Source organism: Sciurus carolinensis, chromosome 1 (genome assembly GCF_902686445.1).
Source record: "Sciurus carolinensis chromosome 1, mSciCar1.2, whole genome shotgun sequence".
Lineage (NCBI taxonomy): Eukaryota > Metazoa > Chordata > Mammalia > Rodentia > Sciuridae > Sciurus > Sciurus carolinensis.
The window spans coordinates 162,218,110-162,242,721 of NC_062213.1; the positions used below are offsets into that span (position 1 = coordinate 162,218,110).

Sequence of the window (24,612 nt, forward strand, 5' to 3'; positions counted from 1 at the left end):
AAGGGAGGCACAGCTTATGGGTATTATTTTCACTACACTTTATTATAGAACCACCTCTATCATCTCTCTGCAGTTAAATGGAGGTAAGTATGGGTGCATTTCCCAAAGCTCTAAGAGTTGTACTGGGTACATTTTTCTCCCACTGCTGCCTCTGAGGACTTGGTGAACTAGTGTTCATGGAAAGGACTGACAGATTACCTGATTCGTTTTTTCCTCTGGTTACTCTCCTCAATGCCCTTTCACCCAAATTTGTATTAGTGCTTTCTAACCTGGGATGGTCACACTTTCTTTTTCTCCCTTTTGCATCATGCTCATTTTATTTCCCAAAGGTATTATGATTCTGCTGGGGTCCTTTTCTCTTGGTGTATTATGCTTACACATCTTGGTTTCATCTAATATTTGTTCTCCATATTCCATGATGATCTCAAGGGGTAAGTACTTCCGGACTAGCTGAGCTAAACTCCCTCGGGAAAGCAGGGTAGTAGCTGAAGGGCACTATGAAGGATTCCTTTTAAACATCTGCTTGACAAGGTATTAAAATTCAAAAGAATAATGAGATGGCAGTGAGCTGATGGATCTTTGACATATTTGAAGACAAGACTTTTCCAACTGTTTGCCTGAAATGGATGCTTAAAGGTACAGAGTTCATACAGAATGCATCCCAAGGACCAGATGTCACTTTTATTGTTATAAGGCAGGTTTTCCCAAATTTCTGGAGGCACATAATAAGGTGTTCCCACATACGTACAAGCAAATGCCATGAGATTGGAGAGAAGATGCGCAGATTCAAAATCTCCCAATTTTACTTTTCCATTTTGGGTGAGGGAGACATTCTTGGACTTGATATCTCTGTATAGCACATATTTCTTGTGAATATGGTTTACTCCAAGACACATTTGTGTAAACCAATTAAGTATTGTATCTTTAGGAAATGACTGTCCTCTTTGCTGTTTAAGCTTTTGCATTAGCTCTCCTCCATCACAATATACAGATGTCCTTCAACCTCCAAAGATTCTTTAAAGGTGACAATATTGGAGTGTTTCATTTTGGATAACAGGACAGCCTCTTTCCTAGAATTCTGTGTATCAGAGAGAGACTCAGGAAGCCTTTTTCCTTAATGGCAAACATCTGATTGCTGCTTTCCTGCTGAACCAAAGAGCTCTGTCAAAGAAGCCCTGCTTGGTCACTCCCAGGGTGGTGTAGTCATCCATGCTGGGCACCCACAGCTGGGCTCCAGTCATGCAGTAACCACAGGCTCTCCCAAACTGCCGCCCAGGTGACTGGCACACTTCTGCCAGGAGGGCAGTAATGTGAGATTTTTGTTGATTCTGACAATTAATGGGTATATTTCCTTATACTACACATGATTCTGAGATGGGTGACAAAATTCTCATCCTGTGAAATGCCCTCTATGAGGTAAGATATTAGGAGTTATGTCAAAGTGGGTAAAGATAGAGATCTGCTCATTTTAATTCAACAAATATTTGAACACTTGTGAACCATACATGTATCCAAAATTGTACTAAGTATTAGAAAGAGTCAAAGTTAAACAAATTAGATCCCTGCCTTTCAGAATTCATTCAGGTGGGGAAAAAGAAATAGTAGGCATCAACTTTAAGTTTCATATTTTCTCAAATCTCTGAAACCAGGATGCATCTTGCAACTGACACTGTGTGAAAATGTAATCAACAGCTTTTTCTTTTATAGTGGCACATAAATAATAGAATAGCTTAATATCCATTACAACGAAGTTTCTATTTGATTAAACATGGTGGTTATTACATAAAAGAGAATAAAATAAAGAGTTCACCATTCTCTCTCAAACCTACAAGTGTCAACTTTCCTGAGAAGAGTATTTGTAGTGGAAGAACTTAAGTCCTGATGGGAAAATTAAGTAGTAAAATAAGGAATGATTACACAAAAGCACTTATACAATTTTTGTGCATAATGATAAAATGATGGAAATGTGCTGCTATCTTTCATAATTTTAATCGATAATAATAGGTATTATAAATTTCATTTCCATTTTCTTTACTTAAAATATTTGTCACAATAAGACAATCATACATTCATCTACTCTTTTGAAGATAATATGCACACTAATAGCAGTTTTATTCTCTAGCATTTGATCTTTCACCCAAATATTTCATTTTGTCTTGATTGCATGGCCTCAAGCTATTGTTCAGTCCACAGGCCCCTAATTTCCCAGAGGAGAAGAACAATATAGAAGTCTGAGATGAAAATCAAGAAGCAAAACTTTGGGTGAACACTTTCTCAGCATTCTCAGCTCAGTGTTTTTGGTACATCTTTCCAGTGATTCCCTCCTCCTCATGCCTTCCACTTACCCATTCTTCAGTGACAGCAGACATTTAGGGCAGCAGAGCCTGAGACAGAATTTAAGATAGTAATTTACTGGGGAAGTGAACACGAGGATTAGAATGGATAACTGGAAAGTGTGAAAAATAGTGAAGGAGGAAAATATTGCACAATAGTAAGAGAAAATATTGCACGGCTCCTTTCTGTGGGCAACTGGGTCGCATCCTATAGGGACCATTTGAGGATCTGGTGGGATGAATTTCAGAGTTGTTACCCAAAGGATTATGATTTATTCATCACCTCCCGCTCCCTATAGGTCATAGGTTGCCTTGTGGAATGTTAACACTCTCGCTTTTCCAGATTGTGCATGAGTTAAGGATGTCCTAGTATAGAAAATGAAAGATACATAGTGCTGTCAGGTTATACTTATACAACGTGGTTGCCATGGCAATAGTTATAGTAAGAGGTGGACTGAGAGGATGGGAGGCAGTACACAGAGCTTACTTTCCTAACATGCAGAGTTAACCTTGCCTTATCAGACTTCTATGGGGCCAGGCACAGCACTATACTGTGTGGCATCTGTCCTGTTCTTTTGGAATGATTTATAAATTTTATATTGAGTATGAACTTCTTAGCAGTGGTGACAATATCTTGCTCACATCAGTGGCTACTGTGTCCAGCACAGTAATCAGCATCAGCATGTAGTCTTAGGACCTCTCACTGGAGTGAAAACACACACTTTAAATTAATGGATAACTTTATGGCAACCACTCTATTTCTCAAGGAGTTAATTGAATATTCAAGGGAAAACAGATGACAGGAAGAAATGCAGTATGAAAACCAAAGTTGACACAAAGATGTGATCATCTATGATTTGGGGACAAGTTCTCATTGTAACCAAATTATCAGTTATACTTGGTGGGATATTTTTTCCCTAAAGAAACCTGATGAAAATAAACATTGCATGTATCATACTATGACCCTCTCAGTATCACTTATGTGTTTATAAAATAAGTTTTATCTTTCCAGTTTGAAAAAATCCTAGCCATATTGATCCTAGCCTGTTGATTCACACATTTAATGACAATTCTTAAAAGCCAGATATTATGCTAGAGATTGTGGATTCCAAGGAGAGAAGAGGCACGTTCCCCAATCTTAGGATGCTCATAATAGTGGGACAGACAGACATGTCAGCCAGTAAGAACAGTGATACACTACATGTGGTAGAAGAGAAGGAAGTAGGCCAACAGTCAGCAACTATGGGGGATATACAGTCACATAAGCATTTGTTTGATTTAATCTTTTTTATTTTTTCAATCTTGAATTGATTTTTACAGATTAATCTTGATTTCTGGCTTCCCTAAAAAGAAAAATCAGAAAATCTAGCAACTTCAAGCCAGACTTCCAGCATGGTAATAGTGGGTCAGAGTTGAGTCAGAATTCACTGCCCTTTTAGAGATAGGGAGGCAGCCAGAGCCTCTGAGAATGTGGATGGGCTGGGAGTGGGAGACAGGTGTGGACTTCAGGCAGAGGGAATATTTTTATTGTGTTCCATACTTTAAGCTACAAACATATACAAACCTGTGTAAACTCCAACACTCCCCTAGCCATTTATACCCATTACGATGTTCAGTAGGTATCAATGAGGTACATAAGAGTCAAAAGAATTTTACCCTGGGAAAGATTTTTTAAAAAATTTTTTTCATTTTTATTTTCACAGACTGCATTTTGATTCATTGTACACAAATGGGGTACAACTTTTCATTTCTATGGTTGTACATGATGTAGATTCACATCATTCATATACTCATACATGTACATAGGGTAATGATGGTTGTCTCATTACACCATCTTTCCTTCCCCCAGTCCCTCCACTCCTCTCATTTCCCTCTACACAATCCAATGCTCCTCCATTCTTCCCTTACGCCCCCACCCTCCATTATGTATCATCATCCACTTATCAGAGAAAACATTCAAACTTTGGTTTTGGAGGCTTGACTTATTTCACTTTGCATGATATTTTCTGATTCCATCCATTTACCTGCAAATGCCATAATTTTATTCTTCTTTATGGCTGTGGGAGAGATTATTTTATAAGTCATTTAACCATCAACATTTAACCTTACAAATAAAGAAATAGGAGTCTACAGAGGTTGAGTAACACTAAGTGTCTGTCATGGTAAAAGACTGGACCAACGTTTTGGGGCAACAGAGAGGCATAACAACACAGAATAGCATAGTGAGCACCTGTTGTTTTTTAGCCCAAAATTCTTTTTCTGCTTTCTGAAAAATAAATCTTATTTTGCTTGGGGAACCCTGTTCCTCTCTATTCCATATGGTCCTAATGACACAAAGTCCTGCTGGCTTCAAGGTTGGCATGTGACCCAGGTCTGGCCATTCCCATCCACCTGGAACTGTCAGGAAGAAGGTAAAATCCAGCCACCAGGGTTTGCTATAAGAAAAGATTTAAGACTGAATGATGATATTTGTACCTAATTTAAGACAGAATGATGTAATAAAAAGATGATAAGCTACACTTCTTTGGGTAAGTTGCTTAGCTATTCTGAGCCTCAGTTACCACATCTGTAAACAGAAATAGCACTTCCTACCTCAAAGATCTGTTGTCTGGCTGTAAATAAATAATATATGCAAAATTCCTGGCTCACAGTAGGAGCTCATTAATGCTGACATCCTTTTATTTTTCTTCCAAAAAATGTCAGATGGATGTAGCATTATTGTAATTAAAATGTAAGAAGTGCATTGGCAGACTTTCTTTACAACATATTGAGAACAGCTTTTTCAGTAGCTACCTTATGTGATTTCAGGGAATGGGAGAGGAAAAAGAAAATAAAATGCAGCTTGATTTCCTGGAACAATTCAAGCCATATCCAGTGCCTGCCAAGTGAAGACCATAAGTCTATGTCTGCATTCATCTATTATCTCACCTCTATATAGATAAAGTGGTTTTTCTCCCCACTCACTAGCTATTGTATTTTTTAAGTGGGAACTCTTTTGAATCCCTGGCAATCATTTAGCTGACAGTTCAGCTAGTAAGGTAATAATAACTTTGGGAGCAGTTTCATGACACTTCCTGCTTTTAAAGCATTTTACAAATCTGAGCTAATTATCAAGAAGAATAACATGCCAGATTTTTCTAGATTAATATTACAATTATACTTTGCTTTTCCAATAAAAATGCAGTGAAATGTGGAAAAACAAGAAGTAAATAAGCTGTTTTCTCAATGCATTCAAATGCAATGTAGTTGATATATAACACAGGCACCTTATTGGTTGAATGTTCCTCTAACAACATCCACAAGGATTTACAAGTATGGTACTTCCTTCTAACTTTGTTTTAAAATCAACAAAAGAAATAGAGGGTATTGATGATTAGATGAAAAGAATTTGTAAACCCACGACCAGGTTTTAACCCTTCAAATATACTTTCTACTTATCTTTAGACTTAAAAACTTCAAAGAAACAAGAAAATCTTCTACTTCTGATTCATTCTTAAACCAAATGAGAAAATACCAGCTCACATCATATTGCAAACACCCCATTGTTTCTATTATAATATTGTATTAGTCAGCTTTCCATCACTGTGACAAAATACATGAGAAAAACAACTTACAGGAGGAAAGATTTATTTTGGTTATGGTTTCAATCCAAGATCAGCTGGCTCCATTGCTTCTGAGCCTGTGGTGAAGCAGGACATCATGACAGAGGGCATGGTGAAACAAAACTGCTTAACTCATGGCAGCCAGGAAGTTGAGAAAGGGAGGAAGGTGCTGGGAATGAGACACAACCTTCCAGGGCACATTATCAGGAACCCACCTCCTTCAACTGTGTCCACATCCTACAGTTTCCAGTACCTTCCGGTAGGCTACTTAGTTATGAATCTATTAGTGAATTATTCCTTTGAAGAGATTAGAGCCCTCATGATCCAGTCACCTCCCCAAAACCCCATCTCTGAACATTGCTGCATTGAGGAAATGCAAACTTTCAATACATGAGCCTTTTGGGGACATTTCAAATCCAAACTGTAAAAAATATGAAAGTACACTTGAACCAGTATAGAGTCAGATAGTCATGGTTGGTACTTACTAGCTGTGTACTCAAAACTCTCTGAATTTTAAGTTAACCTTAAGTTACCTCTCAAATGGGATAATAATACTTTCTTGGCAGGAATCCTGGGAAGGTCAAAGAAGATTCTACCTTACATGATATCTGGCATATGACACGTGGTCATATTGGCCCCGACACATCCTCTCTACCCATAATTCATGTTTCTCCCCTTCCAATCTAAAATTACCCCAATATTCATTCAGTTTGCAGGAAAACAGAGAACTATAATGAATAAAAATATTCTTTTCTACATAAGTGTTATGCATTTTTAAATATATAATGACATTTTAAGAGGATTAGGAGTAAAAATAAAAGTTAATTTCAAGAATAAAAATCTAAATATATGGTCTCCCTGAAGACTTACTTTTAACATTGTTCAAAGGAAGTAAATTATTAAATTGTAGAGATAATTAGCTTGAATTTGACCATTTTGCTCTCTGTTTTTTTTTGTAAACAAACAAGAATAAATAGTAAAAGTGATGTGACAAGGTCAGATAGTGGAAGGGATGCTTGGAACACACCTGAAGAGCCTACGGACTGGCTTGTTCTCTCCGTGAGCAGAGTGGTCAGACCCCAGTGACTCACACTAGTTGAAAGGCTCACAAGACTGATGTGGCCATCAGCCTGCCAAGTTGCTCTTTGCATTGAGAATTGTAACTGCCAAGTGTCTATAAAGCTCATATCAGTATGATCTATCCATTCTCTTGCTTTGTGAAAAGATAAATCACAATATATGTAAGTTGGTTGCTTTCTGAATCTGGAGTTAGAACAAGGAAAGTTAACCGTGTTTCCATGTAAGGGATCCATGCAGGGGTGAAACCACCCATCCTTGCTTTTCAGAGACTCCAAATGCATCCATACTAGGGGGTGCTTGAACTTGCCTTGCCACTCAGTGATTCTCTATTCATTTTCAAATTTTCAAAATTTCTCTGTATGTTCATTTTAGTTGGTCTCTTTTTTGTTCATTTATTCATAGTGTTAGTTGCTATGAAACTAACACTGATGTAGTCCATAGGAATAAAGCAATAAAAAGAAAAAAATCCATTATGTCATAGAGGTTATCAAAGCATATATGATTAGGCTAAGAGGACAGAAAATATTTGGCTCTTCCTCCATATTCAAACCAGAAACCTGTAACACTCCACCTTCCTTTTTCTTTTTTACTTTTTAAATTGTAGATGGACACAATACTTTTATTTTATTTATTTTTATGTGGTACTGAGGATCAAACCCAGTGCCTTACAAGTGGTAGGCAAGTTCTCTGCCACTGAGCTACAACCCCAGCCCATTCAGCTTCCTTTTCTTAGACATTGTTTGGAAAGGCACTGACAGCATCAATCACTGTGAATTTAGATGTGTAAATTCATTAAGGCCTCAATGTCCTTCCATTTCTTTATATTTACTTGACCATCTCTACACTGATGAGGTGGTCTCCCCACTTAACTGTGAAGATATATATGTGTGTACACAAACACACACACACACACATGAAACAGTCTGGGGTAGAAAAAATAATCTCTTAGTCACTTTGGATTCCTGCCTCATTACTTCCTAGATCTGTGTCTTTTAGCAAGTTAATAATCACCCCCTTTTATTATTTAAAAAATTATGTCATTTATTAATGCATTTTTAAATTTTTAACATTCAAATGTGGTTTTGTTATTTTAGTAATTATGCAAGGGTTTGTACTACAATCTTTAACATATCACAGTAATATCATATTCAAGGGCCATTATGGCACTTCTTATATAGCATAGAACCTTACAATATTGTGCTTGCATTTTTTTCCTGGACTTTTACATTGTTGTCACACATTTTATTTGCATATGCGTTACAAATCTCATACTATATTGGTATTATTTTTAAATAGCTAATATTCTTTTAAAGAGATTTAAATGCTAAGAAAAAATCTTGCATACATACCCATGCAGTTGTTATTTCCTGCTCTCCATTCTTCTATGTAGACCCATATTTCCATCTCATATAATTTCCCTCTGCCCAATTAGGTGTCCTCTAATGTTTCTTGTTCTTTCAGAGTTTGTACCTTATGAAACTCTTTATGTTGCCTTCATTTCTTGAAAAATATTTTTACTCGGTATAGAATTTTACGTTAGCTGATTTCCCCCACTCCTTCTCTACTTTGCTTTTAGGTTTTCTTGCTTTCATTGTTCTCAACAAGAAATTTGGTATCATTCTTTGTCCTTATATAGGTAACATGACTTTTTTCCTTTGGCAAGATTTCCTCTATATCATTGGTTTTGAGTAATTTGATTATAATGGGTTTTAGTATATTTTTTATTTATTTTCTTCTGTTTGGAGTTTCTTCAGTTTCTAGGATCTATGAGTTGAGAGTTTTCCTCAAATTTGGACTTTTTTTTTCAGTTTTTTTTTTTTTCAGATATTTTCTGTGACCCCTCACCCCTGCTTTTTGGAGAATCCAATTGCATACCTACTGGGATGCTTGAAGTTCCCTTACAGCTCAGGGATTCTGTTCATTCTTAATTTTTTTTTATTTCTCTGTGTGTTCCTTTCTGTTGGTCTCTCTTTATTTTGTATTCAATTTTGCTAATCCTTTCTTCGTCAATGTCTGTCGTCAATTTTGACTAGTGTATTTTTCATCTCACACATTGTAGTTTTCATGCCAGAAGTTCAATTTCATCCTTTTACTATTTTCCATGTCTCTGTCAACTTATTGAACATACAGGATACAGTTAAGAGTCTAACAGCCATGTCAGTACTGGAGGATTTCAAATGATTTTTTTTTCCTAATTAAGGCTCATATTTTCTTAATGATTTGCATGCCTAATACTTGGATGCCAAACATTATAAATTTTACCTTTCTAAGGGCTGGATTTTTTTATTTGTATAAATATTCTTGGGATTTTTTCTGGGGAGTGGTGTGGTTAGGTTATCTGGAAACAGTCTGATCATTTCAAGTCTTGTCTTTAAGATTTGCTGACAGCACCAGAGTAATGCTCTACCTAGAGCTAATTATTCTCTACTACTTAGGTAATATCCTTCACATCATCTCTGTAAGGCTCCGTGAACCATAAGGAGTTCCAATCTGATTAATGGAAGTAGGCACTATTCCTGGCTCTGTGTGAGTAGTAGGCACTACAGAATTTCCTCTAATTGTTTCCACTGGCTCTTAAATCTTAAGGTTATAGACAGTCGTCTCTATTTTTATCTCATAGAGTCTAGAGCATTGCTTTCAAGTTTTGACTGATGAGTATTCTCAAAAATATGGTACAAGAAAAGCTTCATTCTGGGCCGAGTGGCCCTCCTTCATGATCTCACATTAGCCTGCCCTATGATTAGACTGTCCCCTCCAAAATTTGTGTTGAAATTTAATTTCCATTGTTCCAGCATTCAGAAGTGGGATCGTCAAGAGATGATTAGGTCATACGTGCTTTGCTGTCACGAAGGAATTACTGTCCTTATGGCAGGAGTGGGTTAGTTATTGTGAGTAGATTTGACCTAAAGGCAAGTCGACTTGACTTCTCTCTCCATCTCATGTGTATTTACTTGCATCTCTGCTATGTTATAACAAAGCACAAAGACCCTCACCAGCTGCTAGTGTCATGTGCTTGTATTTCCCAACCTTCAGGACCATGAACTGAATAAACTTCTGTGTTTATAATTTGCACAGTTGGTGGTGTTCTGTTATAACAGCAGCAAATGGACTAAGACAAGCTGTAAATGCTCCATCATAGAGTTTATTTTGTTGTCTTGATGTCACATGTTCAATTGACTTTATTAGGGAAGTAACTGAGTCAGTATTATTCAATGTCATTTCCCTATTACTGAGCACAGTAGGAACTCTAAAAACTTGTAAAATATTAATTTTGAATTCTTCATTTCACTTTCAGATTACTTGGTAAAAAAACAGATCTCTCACAAAGTCCCAAAGTTGGAAGCCTCTAGAATGGGAAATTTAAAAAAGCAGATCAAGTCTCTGGAGTTCACCTGCATGGGAGGTTGTAGCACAGTACTGGCCGGTGGGGTTGGGATTGAGATCCTTATGGAGCTGGTTTCGTTAAAGCCAGTTAACCCAGCACATAGTGTGGGGTATTTAAGCAGTAGGGTTTCAAACTAAGGATTCTGTTGAGGGAGGCATTGAGATGACTTGGGGTGTGTCTGAATTCTGTGCACCCTTTCCTTCCTTCCATATATATTTCAATGCCTACCATTGTACGATCCTGGAGTAGGAAAGCCTGCAGAGACAATGTTCACACAGTATTCTGCATTATGCTCTGGGAGGTGTCTTTCTAAATTGATACAACGAATATCCAGTGTTGCCAGGATCCTCATTCCTACCTGTGTAAATGTCAGTTAAAGGCAAGGCACATCTATTATTCTCTATTCTACATTTCAGGGTTTTTGTTGTTCTGTTGTTCATTGGCACCAGGATTTGAACTCAGGGGCGCTAAACAACTGAACAACATTTCCAGGTTTTTAAAATATTTTATTTAGAGACAAGATCTCACTGAGTTGCTTAGGGTCTTACTAAGTTTCTGAGGTTGGATTTGAACTCGAGATTTTTCTGCCTTAGTCTCCAGAACTACTGGGATTACAGGTTTGCACCACCACACCCAGATCTATTCTATATTTCTTTTGCTATCTAGCCCATGTACAATAAATCCTAAATCTGCTCTAAATTAAATTCAACCGACACCTTAAAATGCCTACTCTATGCAGACATGGTGTTATCATGGGGGCTGGTCACTGGATAAGCCCTTTGACAACAGAAGGCACCCCCAAGGTGACCTGAGAATGGAACTTCACAGTGTTCAGTACTTTTTAAAATTTTTTTTAATTTGTTCTAACTAGTTATACATGACAGAAGAATGCTTTTCAACTCATTATACACAAATGGAGCACAAGTCTCTTTTCTCTGGCTGTACACAATGCAGAATCACATCATTCATGCAATCAGACATGTACATAGGGTAATAATATCCGTCTCATTCCACCATCCTTTCCCTACCCCCTCCCCTCACTCCCCTCTGCCCAAACCAAAGTTCCTCAATTTTTCCCTGACCACCCCACCCATTATGGACCAGCATTGGAAAAACATTTGACCTTTGATTTTGGGGGATTGCCTTATTTCACTTAGCATGGCATTTTCCATCTCCATCTATTTACCCGCAAATGCCGTAATTTCATTCTTCTTTATGGCTGAGTAATATTCCATTGTGTATATATACCACATTTTATTTATCCATTCATCTGTTTAAGGGCATCTAGGTTGGTTCCATAGTTTAGTTATTGTGAATTGAGCTGCTATAAACATTGATGTGGCTGCATCACTGTAGTATGCTGATTTTAAGTCCGTAGGGTATAGTTGGGTCAAATGGTGATTCCACTCAAGTTTTCTAAGGAACCTCCATACTGCTTTCCAGAGTAGTTGCACCAGTTTGCACTTCCACCAGCAGCGTATGAGTGTATCTTTTTCCCCACATCCTCACCAACACATTGTTGCTTATATTCTTGATAATTGCCATTCTTACTTGAATGGGACGAAATGTTAGAGTAGCTTTTGTGCACTGAGCTCTCATCTTTACAAATCTTTTTCTCCATCTTCTTGCCATCACATTCATAGTGCAGCCCACCTTATGCTCTGAGAACAAACAAAAGTGAGATGAGGCAAATAAAGAATAATGTGGGAAATAAGCTCATTTTGCTGATTCATTCACCTCTTCAATATTTATTGAGTACCTACTACATTTATGACACCATGCTGAATGTTGGCAGTTTAAAGACTACCGGACAGTTTTGGTCCTTCAAATATTCATAACCCTGGTGGGGGGTGGGGCAGTGCACAGACAAATGAGTCAATGATTACAACCATGGGAATCCTTGGTAAAGTAAAGGAATGTGTAAGGTAAATTTCTATGTTCTTGAAAAGTTGTAAGTTTTGGCAGAAATGGTGTCTATCCTCAAGAGCTCCTAATAATGGTGATTTATAGGTAGTGAACACTAAGTGAAGAATCAAAAAGGTCTGAATTCCTAGTGCTGTCCTTATGCAATCATGTTAACTTTCCGACCTTCAGTTCTTCATCTGTGAAGTACAACTGATGATATGGGCTTGCTTGCCTCACTGGGTTATTATAAGGATTAACAGTCATGAGAGTGATTTTAGAGTTGTAGAGATCTCTATAAAAAAGCACAACCGTAAGTTATATTCATATATTTTTTGTTGCATTTTGAAATATAAGTCTTTCTGCACTTCACACAAGTGAAGTTTTCCAGAGAAAGACAGACAGAAATTTAGCCCGCAGATAAGTGTCCTTCATGTTTGCCACCTACATACAGTTCACAAAGTAGGGCCGATTTGACTTTTTCATCTGACTAGAAAGATACTTGCTCTTAACCCCACTGTACATATGAGAGAAGAGAGGCGTCAAAGAATCTGTCCTAGGACACAAGAAGTCCTGCCTGGGTCACCTTCCTAGCTCTTCACACGTCAAAACATTTTAAACCACCCGGCCCCAGCCTTTGGAGGCGCAGTTTCTGTGGTAGCCCCGCCTCCCTAGCTCGGGTGGGGCTGGGCGAGGTTTTAACTCCGCCCCGTGACGCATCGGTCTCGGCCCCGCCCCCGGTGCGCCATCTCTCGCGGTATCTCTCGGGAAGACTGACGGGGTCAGGTGCCGTCATGGCTGCTGAGGAGGCAGAGGTGGATATCGAAGGGGACGTGGTGGCGGCGGCGGCAGCGGCGACACTGTCAGGGTGAGGCGCAGAGACAGGGTCTCACCGGGGTCGGGGCGGGCACAGATGCGAGGAGAGGACCTTGGAAAAGCTGCGGATCCGGCAAGGGACAGGGAAAGAGAAGACTGGGTTGGGCCAGAGTCTACTCTCGTCCCGGAAGTCGACTTGCGGGTTCCGCCCGCTAGCTTATCCTGAGCCTAGCCCAGTGGTACTTGAGCTCAGGTATTCAAGTATCCGCATGGCTCTTTAACTTTTTACAGAGATGCTGTGAGGGAGCAGTTTTCTTTTAGCTTATTGCACTTGCTACAACAATTCGGATGCCTTCTTGCATTCCCTCTGCTTCAGTCTGTCCGACAGTTACTAGAACGAGGGCACCTAGTAGATCTGAGCTCAGGGACCCTTCTTCCATCGCTTGCTATCAGTGCGTCCTTGGTCGAGTCGTTTCGTTCCTTTTTCTGCATAGAGGTAATTGGAAGGCAGCATGACTTAAAGGAAAGCGACCAGATTTTTGAGTTGGACAGTTCTAGGTTTTCCTTCTGCATTTGCTGGTTCATCCAGTAACTAGCATTGTGACCTTGGGCAAGATGCTTAAATTGTCTGAGCTTCAGGCCGCTCATGTGTAAAGTGGGGCTCACGACATGTACCTCATAAGGTTGTTGTGAGGATTAAATAAGTCCTCATCCTCAGGGCTGATATTTTAAGCACCTAGTAAGGAATCATTTAGTACCGATTTCAGCAGAATGGGATGGTGTGGTTTGAAACAACCTCTTTTGTGGCTTTGCTTTCTGAGTAAGAAATGTGCCGCCTTTTAGTAATGGAAAGTGCCTAGACTGGGAAGGAATCAGACCTGTTCTAATTGCATCCAGTTATATTACTTAAAACTGTCTACAACTGTATTAAATTGAACCATATGAAATTACTAGCATTAGGCCATTTTTGAGATATAAGGTGGCAATTTCATGTAATTCCTCTTGATATCAGGACTCAGAATTGAGGAAAAAAGTACCCACCCTGACCATGAGGCACTAAGATTGGGTATTTTAGGTGTGAACTCTGAAGAACTATAAAAATGTGAGAGTAGTTAAATTTATATAGTTATTCTCCTACTGATCTTTAAGGCGGAGCAGTCTAAAACTACACAGATAAGTAGGAAGTCTTTAATAACTATTGTCCACATTTGTGTGGGGTTTAAATCTTAAGTGTTTTTGAGTGTTTGCTGTAATTTATGTTTCATAACAAGTCAGCGAACTAAGTGGACAGGTATACTTATCTGCAGTCCATAAAGAAATGAATTTGCCTTGGAAACCGTAAAGATCATCTGAGGACTTTGGCTTTATGCCTCTTCCATGGTTTTATCTTAATTTTTCTGATTGTGTTTAATTTTTCTCCCTTCCTATTTTTTCAGCCTTAGGTGTAGTGGTGGCTCTTAAATATGTCTCATACAAGCAGAATTATAATGATTAGTTTCTGATGGACTCCAAGGAACCTTATTGACATTATGTTCTTGTGAATGGCGCTAAAATCATCTAGAATTTAGTATGACTGGTGCCCCCCAAAGTGTGTAATAACAGCTGATGATAGCATTTGTGAAACCCTTGGAGATAAATTTAAAGCATACTGCTTTTAACCACTTGCTGAGTGTTAGGTACCAAAGTTAAAAGATGACATTTTAGTTTTCCTTCTACTATTCCCATTCCTTCTTATCTTCCTTTTCTTCTGCTTGTTCTTCAAATCACGATGTTAAAAGGGGTTTTGTCATTGGTCTTCTGCTTCTTCATAATCACTGGTGATACTATCTCTCAAGTCTTAATTTTTGTTAGATTGACCCATTTGAAATATTGCCAGTATTCTTCCATTTTTTTAAAATGGTAGTTTTTTAAGTTGAACCTAATACATTCTAATATTTCCCAAATCTGTCACCAATCCAAATCTTTCTCCTGAGCTTCAGATTAATTTACCCAACTCTCTTAATCTATCAGCACTTGTATGTCCCACAAGTACTTCAATCTTTATAAACTTTCTCCACTAAACCTGCCTCTCTGATGTTCCCTAGTTCACTAAGTGGCAACAACATCCATCCATCCAATCATAAAAGGCACAAATCTAAATTTTATCCCTTTTCCTTACCTCCTTCTACTTCTCCCATTCTATTATTTATTAAGGAACAGTTCATTCTGTCTAAATATCCTCTCAAATGTATTCAATTTTGGTCACATTGTTAGTTCCTTAGGTATAAGTTGCTGACACCTTTCTTTTGTGTTTTTATAATCATTTCTGTGCTGGTCCTTGTCTCCTCGACCCCCTTTATTCTTTCTAAAGTTAGTCTTTCTTACCAAATGTGATCATATTATTCCCTTCAATCCCCAGTTGGTTTTGTGATAAATCTTCATTCCCTAACTGCTAGAGACCTGTGTGATTTGTGACCCATCTACCTTGTTCAATCATTTAACAAATATGGATTGAGCACCTTTTACATGCCAAACCCTGGGTAAATAACAGTTATAAAAACCAAGTCCCTGCTCACACAGAACTAATATTCTTGTTGGATAAGACAGACAGTAAACTGTATATGGTGTCAGATGGAGAAAAGTGAAGAAAGATGAGAGAAGATGAATAGCTTATCAGCTTTGTCTCTTATTCAGGAAAACTGACAGGTCTGAAACTGTGGGATTTCAGAGCTGGATATCAATACAGTGGAAAGACTAGGTTTGAAAAAGGGAGAAACAGTAAAATTGGCAGCAGATTGAATATGATTTTTAAAGAAAGAAGGCAGATTCAGATTTCTGGTTTGGATAACCATGGAGGTGAAGGTGCAATTTACTGGGGTAAAGAACAATGGAAGAATAGCAGATGTGGGAGAAAAAGTGATTTTAGACTTACACATGTTGATTTGTGTTACTTATGGAGATTTGGGTAGTGTCCATATGCATACACCAGAGTGTGGATATTGCTCATCCTTCCTGATAACGAATACTCTCTGAAGAGATTCCTGCAATGAACTTGAAATGATACTAGTCCCACCTCCCACACTCTTGGTACACCTAGTTTTTGAGTAGAGGTTTCCTTTTGCTGATACAAGTGTCAGAATCCTTTATTTAGCCTCTTCCAGATCAGAGTTGGTCCTTGAATTTAAACCTGGGGAAAATTTTGGTCTGGGAAAAAATCAATTACTAGGAAACTTTGTAACTTCAGGTATACAAAAGCAAAACTTTACATTTAATTATATCACAGTTCGTGGTCCTCAGAACTTAGCCTTTTTGCTTATGTGGTATACATTGTAACTTGTTATAACAAAGAAAGGAGTGAGTATTAACGGTTTGATTCCCTGATGGACTCAGGGTTATCCCCCAGATAACCCAAATTAATTTTTAAAAATTATATGAGTTGGACCAGGAGTGTTGGTGCATTACTGTTAATTCCAGTGATTTGGGTCACTGAGGCAGGAGGATTGCAAGTTCTAGGCCAGCCTCAGCAATTTAGTGAGACTCTGTCTTAAAACATAACAAGGGACTGGGGATGTAGTTCATGGTAAGGTGTCCCTTGGTTCAATGCCCAATACAAAAAAGAGAAGGTATATGAGGTGTTATTAAAACTGCATTTACTGCTTTCTATTTTGATTCTTCCATCTAGTTTTTTTTTCTTTCCTTTTGAGGTTGGTGCTATTGATGGAAGTTTTTATGGTTTAGATATAGCTAAACAATTTAACTGCAAAGTTGAGTTCTTGTACACATGAATACTCATGAACCAAAACTGAAGTGAAGTTGATGGCCACAGAACATGTGGTGGTTGCTGTATTTTTTTCCTTATAGGCCAAAGAGCTAGAGTGGGCATTTTTGCCATGTTAAATCTTTTTAAGGGGAGAAGGAAACTATTTGCTTAACATCTACACTTGGCTAGTCCCTGAGCATGTGCTATAACCATTAACTGATACTTCTCTTTTATAGCCGTTTTCTTAATTATTACAGAAATGATGAAAATAAAGCATCACTTTTACAACAAGATCACTATCTGGATTCATCCTGGAGAAATGAGAATGGCCTTATTGTAAGTATTCTATGAAACTGTCAGGTGATTTAAACTGTTATCATTGCCTAGAGTGCATCTTTCTAGTTTTTAACAGAGGATTAGTTTTCATAAATAATACAGGTAATATGTAAAAACATTTTTCTTACTTTAAAAATAGAAGAAACATCATTTTTCTTTTGACTGAAAAATGGCCTATTGAGAAACAACTTTGGAGCTAGGTACAAATTACCACTTCTCAGATTTGTGAACCTTTGTTTCTTCAAGTACACTTTCATTTCTTTGCTTATCAGTTATTTATTGAATACCAGCTATATGCCAGACACTAGGCTGGGTTTGGGAAATACAACCATAATCAAGACAGACATGGTCCTACTCTCAAGGAGCTTATATTCAATAGGAGGTTAGGTGAGAAGTAGAGGAACCATATGTAGATTATGAAGGAAATAAAGTGCTAACTGAGAATACCAGGGTGGGGAGCCTACTTGAGATAAATTGTCAGTGAGGGAAACCAAGGAGGTGACATTTAAGCTGAAAAGTAATGGGAAGAATGGGGAGATAGGTGAAAAGTTGAGAAAAGAATTCTAGGCAAAAGGAACAGCAATTGCAGAAGCTCTGGTAAAAGGAAGGAGCCCTATTCCATATCTGGAATATAGTGGGAAAGAGAGGTGTGACAGTGTTGGAGAAGCGGGTGAGAATTCTTGTCATATAGAGCTGTGAGTTATATGTATGCTAAAGGACTTAAATTTTACTGAATCATCACTGAAACACTTTATATAGATTTTATACAGATGGGTAAGTTCATTTTGATACAATTAATTTGGGGCACTAGGGTGAAGATTAGATTGGAGGGGAAGCAAGAGTGGAAGCAAAGGGACCAGTTAGGAAACACTTGAAGTAATCTAAGCAAGGTTTGATGATGGTGGCTTGGCCCTACTGGTAATAAAAGAAATAGACATGAACAGATTCGAATCATATTTTTGAGGTAGAGCTGTTTGGATATTGAGGAAAAGAAAGAGTCCACAATAATTCCTGGGTTTTTAGATGGAGGAACTTAGTGACTTAGTTTTATGATGTTGGAAAAGCAGTGGAAGAAGCAGGTGGAGATATATGATGGTAAGTTTTGTTTTGAATATGTTAGATTTGAGAAGCCAGTTATATCCAAGAGGAAATCTTGAGTGAACAGTTGGATTTAAGTTTGGAGAATATATATGAGCTGGTAATTTTTAACTTTGGAGTTGAAAATAAGCATTATCATCAACAGAGATTTTGGCTGAGGGGAAAAAAGAATTGTGAGTTTTGGAAATAGGTTAAGTGTCTAGCAATATATCTGATGCCTAATAACTCCTCGTATATAATAGCCATTGTTTTCTCATTGTGGCGAGGAGCATGAGCCTTTGAATTTGACATGGTTTGAGGTCTCTTGTCTTCCATCTAAAAGGCCTCAGTGCTATGGAGGAGCGTAAAGTATTATCTCATAGTTATTGTGAGAATCAAAGATGTCTGCACTCAGTAAATAGTAGCTGTTATTATTTGTAATTATAATATTATGTATTTTTATTTACCAAAGCAAAATAATTTTCAAAACATAATAAAAATACACATATATGGTTGTTTTTTTTTTTTTTAATAGCCTTGGACTCTGGATAGCACCATCAGTGAAGAGAACAGAGCTGTCATTGAGAAAATGTTGTTGGAAGAAGAGTATCCTTTAGTGATTATGAGGGAATTAAAGATTTTTTAAAAAAAAATCAATGTAAAAATGACAAGAGGTCACTCTAATTCCTAGATGGGTATTACTTGGTCATAGACAGATATCATGTAATACCATGTTTCCTAGCTATGAAAAAGCATCATTTTATTCTTCAAGTTCTGTTTTATTGCTTAGTCTGACATCCAACTTCCTATTTTGTCAGCTAACTCTGTGTGGTATGTGAGTATTGAACTGAACTTATACAATATTTAAGTCAATTAAAACCTGAAGTCCAAGTTTCCATTTTCCATTTTACAAAGTTACATAAGCTAAAACTAAGAGATGTTCATTTTTCTAAGGACTCAAAATTAGAATATGTAAAAGTTCTTACTTTTTACTCTATAATTGACAGGTGTTATGTGGGAAGAATCTTAAGTACAAAACACAAAACAAATGCTGTAGAATGAATATTTTCCTCCCAAAGTTGTGGCTTCTTATCCGTGGTCCAGCCACTAGCCTTTTTTCCTCATTGTTTTCATCTGTGTGTGATATTGGTAATTTCACTTTGGGACTCAGTTTTCTTATATGTTAAATGGGAAGGTTAAACAAAATGTTTTCTGATATTATTACTTATAAAGATTATTAAGTTAATAATTATTATTAATTCATCCCAATTACTGCTGTGTTGATTTATCAGGTTAACTTCTTATAGGCTTTCTTATTTTTTAACATTTCCCAAACATTGCAGTTATAGCCTCAATTATTGCAATTCAGTGAGAGGCACATATAATGTAAAATTTCTTAGTAGACTCATTTAAAACTAAAACAGATAAAATTAATTTTGATAATATATCATTTATATATATATATATCTAACTTTAATAATGTATCTCATTTAAAATATTATTTTGAAAACATTAATGAAATGTTTTACTTTCTTTGTTTCATACTCAGTGTTTGAAATCTTGTGCTTTGTATCCTGAGAAAACATTTCAGTTTGTGCTAGGCATGGTTCAAGTACTCAAGAGTCACATGGCTAGTGGCCACTGTATTGAACAGTACAATTCTAGATTAATGAACACTTAAGTAGTTACTTGTTCACTTCCAGATATGGAAACAAATAATGAGAGTAAGAGTTATATATAAGTATTTAGAAGACAGGGATAATGTTTTCTTTTATTTTTTTGTCCTCAACTCATAATACTTCACATAGTATCTCGTATAGTGTATAATCAACAAATATTTGTTAAGTAAAGAATATTTTGGACTTATAACAGTATTGCAATAGGCTACTTTCAAGAACTTGAGGAGGGAGATCCTTGGTAGATTTGATCTTGGTGTTCTTTTTCTTAAGGTAGAGAAGAATGCCAAACTCTTCTCTGTTATCTTTAGAAATATGGAAACAAATATTCCCATATTACCTTAGGCAACCAATTAAATTCATTTATTATATTCTCCATATAATTTAGAAAATATTATGTAAACAGTAAGAATATTTCTTCTCACTTTTAATAGGGAAGATAAGAGAAACTAGTATTTATGTAGCACATTTTGTGCTGGCATTGTATTGTGTGATATTACATGTAACTTACACGGATAACAGCACTGAGGTATGAATATTTTTATCATAATTTTTGCAGACTTGGAAAAAGTCTTTGAGAGGAATTGGTTTTGCCTGAAACCAAGTATGACTTCTATGAATCTATAGATGCCTATTTTATATGTCACACAAAAGTTTTATGATATTAACCTTTTTTAAACAGTGTCCTTAATAATCACTCAGGTATTATTTATCTAAAAAATCATTTCCAGGAAAATTCTGGCTTGATAAAAAGGAAGATAATAAAAAACAAATGAACAGGTAAAATCAATTTATAACTGTTAAACATCTGAATGCATTTTTAGAAATTTCTTCTCAAGCTTCCTTATTTTCTTTTTTCATGTGGTGCAGTCTGCAGAAAACAGCAAAAATCATGTATGTACTTCTTCTTATATTTTTAAAACCTTTTTGATCATTTAAAAAATTATGGGATAGTTTTCAAAAATTACAACTCTCTTGAGGAAAAGCAAAAAATAAAATAAATATTAAAACAGTTTCTTGTACAGATGTAGGAATGCCATAAGTATGTTATTAGCTAGAATTTATTTTATGACCCTATAGAGGCAACTCATCAAATTATGGGAAGGACGAATTCATAGAGATTTATGGGGAAAATTTAAGAAGGCTGTTACCTAATACATTATGAATTAACTTGATTTCTATTGTTGTGTTAGCCAATTTTCAGCAGAAATTTAATTTGAATTTATGGCTTTTAAGCATTATCTAGAAACTTTATCTTACAAATATCTTTTCCTGATAATTGTAAAAAAAAAAAATTGACATTACTTAGCATTTATAAGCTTGTTAAGTGTCTGTAGTTCATTAAAATGTGGATTGATTACTGAGCCCAATGGCACAGACCTGTAATCCCAGCAACTTGGGAGGCTGAGGCAGGAGAATTGCAAGTTTGAAGCCATACTTAGCAACATAGTGAGACCCTCAGCTTAGTGAGACCCTGTCTCAAAATTTAAAAAGCCAAATTAAAAAAAAAAATAAGGACTGGAAATGTGGCTCTGTGGTAAAATGCCCCTGGGTTCAACCCCCAGTATCAAAAAAAAAGTGGATTTACATAGTGGTAATTGTGCAAGAACTTGACCACTGAGCATCCTTTGACTTTTGTATTTTGCTGAATAAACAACAACAAAGTGAAATTAATAGAAGGATTAATGACTTGATTGAATTAGCTTCATTAGCATTTTATTTTTAATTTCTTAAGATGGTTTTAAAAGCAGTAAGTGTAATGTCATGGTTTTGCAACTTCTTTTCTGGCTCAATATTTATATGGTTTTACACAATAATAAACCAGAGATATTTCTGGAACTATTTTAAACTCTCACATACCATTAGAACTGGGGAATGTATTAACACCTGCTGCTTTGTATTGAGTCTAAGAGGCCTGTTTTGTTAGTTATTACATTGACTTCTTTTGATATCTTTAGTTTTATCCTCACTCAGATTCAGGGCTTTTATCTTCTGGGACTCCTATCATCCTTAGTAGAGATAGACAACAGCCCCCCAGGTAGGGGCTGCAGCCTTCTACTTTTGTTTTATTTTTTAATTCTTTTGACTCACTTTAGCCCGTGGCTATCTATAATCTTTAGTTGCATACATATGGAATGTTCCATTTCAGAAATTTTTTTGCAATTCCTCTTTTTCCCCTCAGGGTACACTCTCCTACAAAACCAGCCAGTTACTCAGTAAAGTGGACGATAGAAGAAAAAGAGCTGTTTGAACAAGGGCTGGTAAATAGAGCAATTTTTAATTTATAGTAAAATGATTCTAAAAGCAAATATTGATAGAGTTATAAGATAAATTTGTAGAGATCAGAGTTTTTAACTACATATATAGCAACATGAGTTTTTCTGTAATGATGTTTATAGTGTAGTACAAGAGAATTTCTTTTAACTAACAACTAAAATAGATTCAAATCAGTATTTTGATATAACATTTTTTGGGTATTAGTAAAATCCAGGAAATTATGCTGTTATCTGAATACATGACACCAACTCTGGATTAAAAGGTAAAATATTTAGTTGTCTAATGTTTTCTCTCAAAACAAACAAAGCTTCATATGTGTGAAGCTAGGTGATCAGCTGAGTTTTTTTAATTCAACTATTTGGCATTATGTACACTGTTTAAGTGTTTCACGCATAGATATGAAGACTATTTTTTTTGTATGAATGTTTCACTGAAATATATTTAAATGTGCACAAGTTATGTAATGGGGAAAAGATGTATGCTTGTTTCTATTTCTGAAAACATTCCTTAATATGAAGAAATTTTTAACAAAATGTTCAGGAAATTTGTCTTTAAACTCTCAAGAGTAGGTTATATATTTTCTTTTAAGTTACATGTTACTTTTTTGTACAAATTACTTAAGAAATTAGATATATAGAGAGAATATTTGTGTAATTATGTAATATTTGTAAGTTCAAATTGAAATATTTACGTTTCTGCAGATGATGAGAAATGAAATGTGATTCTGTTTTTCTAGTTAAAGCCATGATGTCTGTAAATTCTGTGAATACTAAACGATGTTGAGGGTTTTTTTCCTGTACTGGTGATTTTTCTTATATTGGGATTTCAGTCTGTTGCATCATAATCTAACTTTAATTAACCAGTAATTTATTTTAGATCACTGACAGCTTTTATGTTTTACCCCTTATAAAGACCAGATATCCATATATATGAAATGGTTTGTTTTCAACCATTTTTTGGGGTCTGCACTTGCATGCTCAAAAGTCAAGTGCAGTCTAGTTATAGGGTGTTCAGGCTCCATCTCACTTCCGAGGTAATCAGCATCATCTCTTTTGTATATCTTTCCTGAGTTATTTTGTCCATTTTAAGCAAATATGTATTCATTTATATAGCAATATGTAGAAACATACCTATTTACATTAAGAGATATTTGAAATTAGAATGTTTTCATAAACAAAAAGCATTGAATTATTGGTTGTGTTCCCTGCCTTTTTAACCCACAGAATTTGAATACACACTGAATTTTCTCAGGCATAGGAAAAGGGAATTATATGATACTGAATGACTAAGGAGGGTTTTTCCTTATTTTTCTCTGGTAACGGACTATCCCTTTATTTTGAAGTTGATGGATGTTTTCTTTGTTACTATTGTTAGTGTCCTTTCTCCAGTTTTTTGGGTGTCCAAATCTCTAATGTCCCCAGTTATTATACTTTTATCTAAATCTCTCCTATCTGCAAAAGTATTCTGTGCTATCAAGTTATTTAATTGCCTTTACCCCCCGTCAAAAGAGAACTAATTCTTCGTTAAGTTAGTCTCAACTAGGTGCTAATCTTTTTTTCTGTTTTTGTACTGGGGAGTGAACCCAGGGGCACTTTACCACCTTAGCCCTTTTTAGGTTTTTATTTTGAGACAGGATCTCACTCAGTTGCTTAGAGCCTTGCTAAATTGTTAAGGCAGACCTTTGAACTTGTGATCCTCCTGCCTCATCCTCCCAAGTTGCTGGGATTACAGGCTTGTGCCACTGCTCCTTGCTAGGTGCTGATTTCAATAATTAATTTATAATTACTAACATTTTTCTCAGAAGTACTTTCAGTTTTAAGAAATTGTTCATATGTCAGATTTTCTAATGAATATCAGAAATAAGTATATAAATTAAGGTTTGCCATTCAGGTCAGATCTTTGAAGATGATTTGTTGCCATAAGATTTAACTGTTTGACTTGTAGATCTTCCCTGGGGTCTGCTTCCCTCAGTTGTGGGTAGTTTTTCTTTTTTTGTTTGTATGTTCTTATAAGCATTCTTGAAAATTGGAATAGTTGAGCTACTTTGAGAAATAGAGTATTTTGTGTTGGTGATATTACAAAGAGGATTTATGTATTGAGAATTAGACTTGATACCTAAAAATCCCTTCTATGTAAAATTGTGTGTGTTCTTTTTCTTACTTCAAAACATGGGAGCTCCCTCAGGTTCCCAGATTTTTCTTAACGCAGCTTCAGTGTTAGCAGGTGCACAACCTTGGCACTAGGAGGGAGGCATTAGTTGCAGGTCTGCTTCATTTGTGATTCAATCTTGTCTGTGTAGAGTAAGTGTCTGTGTGGGGTCCAATGGATGTTCTGAAAACTCTGTGATTAGTGCAGAACATAATCAGTTGATCCTTTAAATGACCAGTGT

General features: G+C 36.4%; 1 protein-coding gene and 1 pseudogene across 4 annotated transcripts in view; one reads left to right on the plus strand and one right to left on the minus strand.

Annotated features, from left to right (window-relative positions):
* Positions 1-264: 264 nt before the first annotated feature.
* On the minus strand, positions 265-1,211 carry LOC124962311 (serine/threonine-protein kinase Nek3-like; annotated as a pseudogene).
* Positions 1,212-13,073: 11,862 nt separating this feature from the next.
* Positions 13,074-24,612, plus strand: part of Mysm1 (Myb like, SWIRM and MPN domains 1) — a 40,255-nt gene continuing 28,716 nt past the window's right edge. The window contains exons 1-6 of one of the 4 annotated variants that reach the window (XM_047549774.1): positions 13,074-13,170; positions 17,115-17,193; positions 18,806-18,876; positions 20,649-20,726; positions 20,817-20,840; positions 22,129-22,207. In XM_047549774.1, coding sequence (XP_047405730.1) covers positions 13,097-13,170; positions 17,115-17,193; positions 18,806-18,876; positions 20,649-20,726; positions 20,817-20,840; positions 22,129-22,207 — 405 coding nt within the window. In that variant the 5' untranslated portion in view covers positions 13,074-13,096. Of the gene's footprint in view, positions 13,171-17,093; positions 17,194-18,805; positions 18,877-20,648; positions 20,727-20,770; positions 20,841-22,128; positions 22,208-24,612 lie in introns of all 4 variants that reach the window. The other 3 variants (XM_047549769.1, XM_047549778.1, XM_047549783.1) reach the window with 3 other exon arrangements.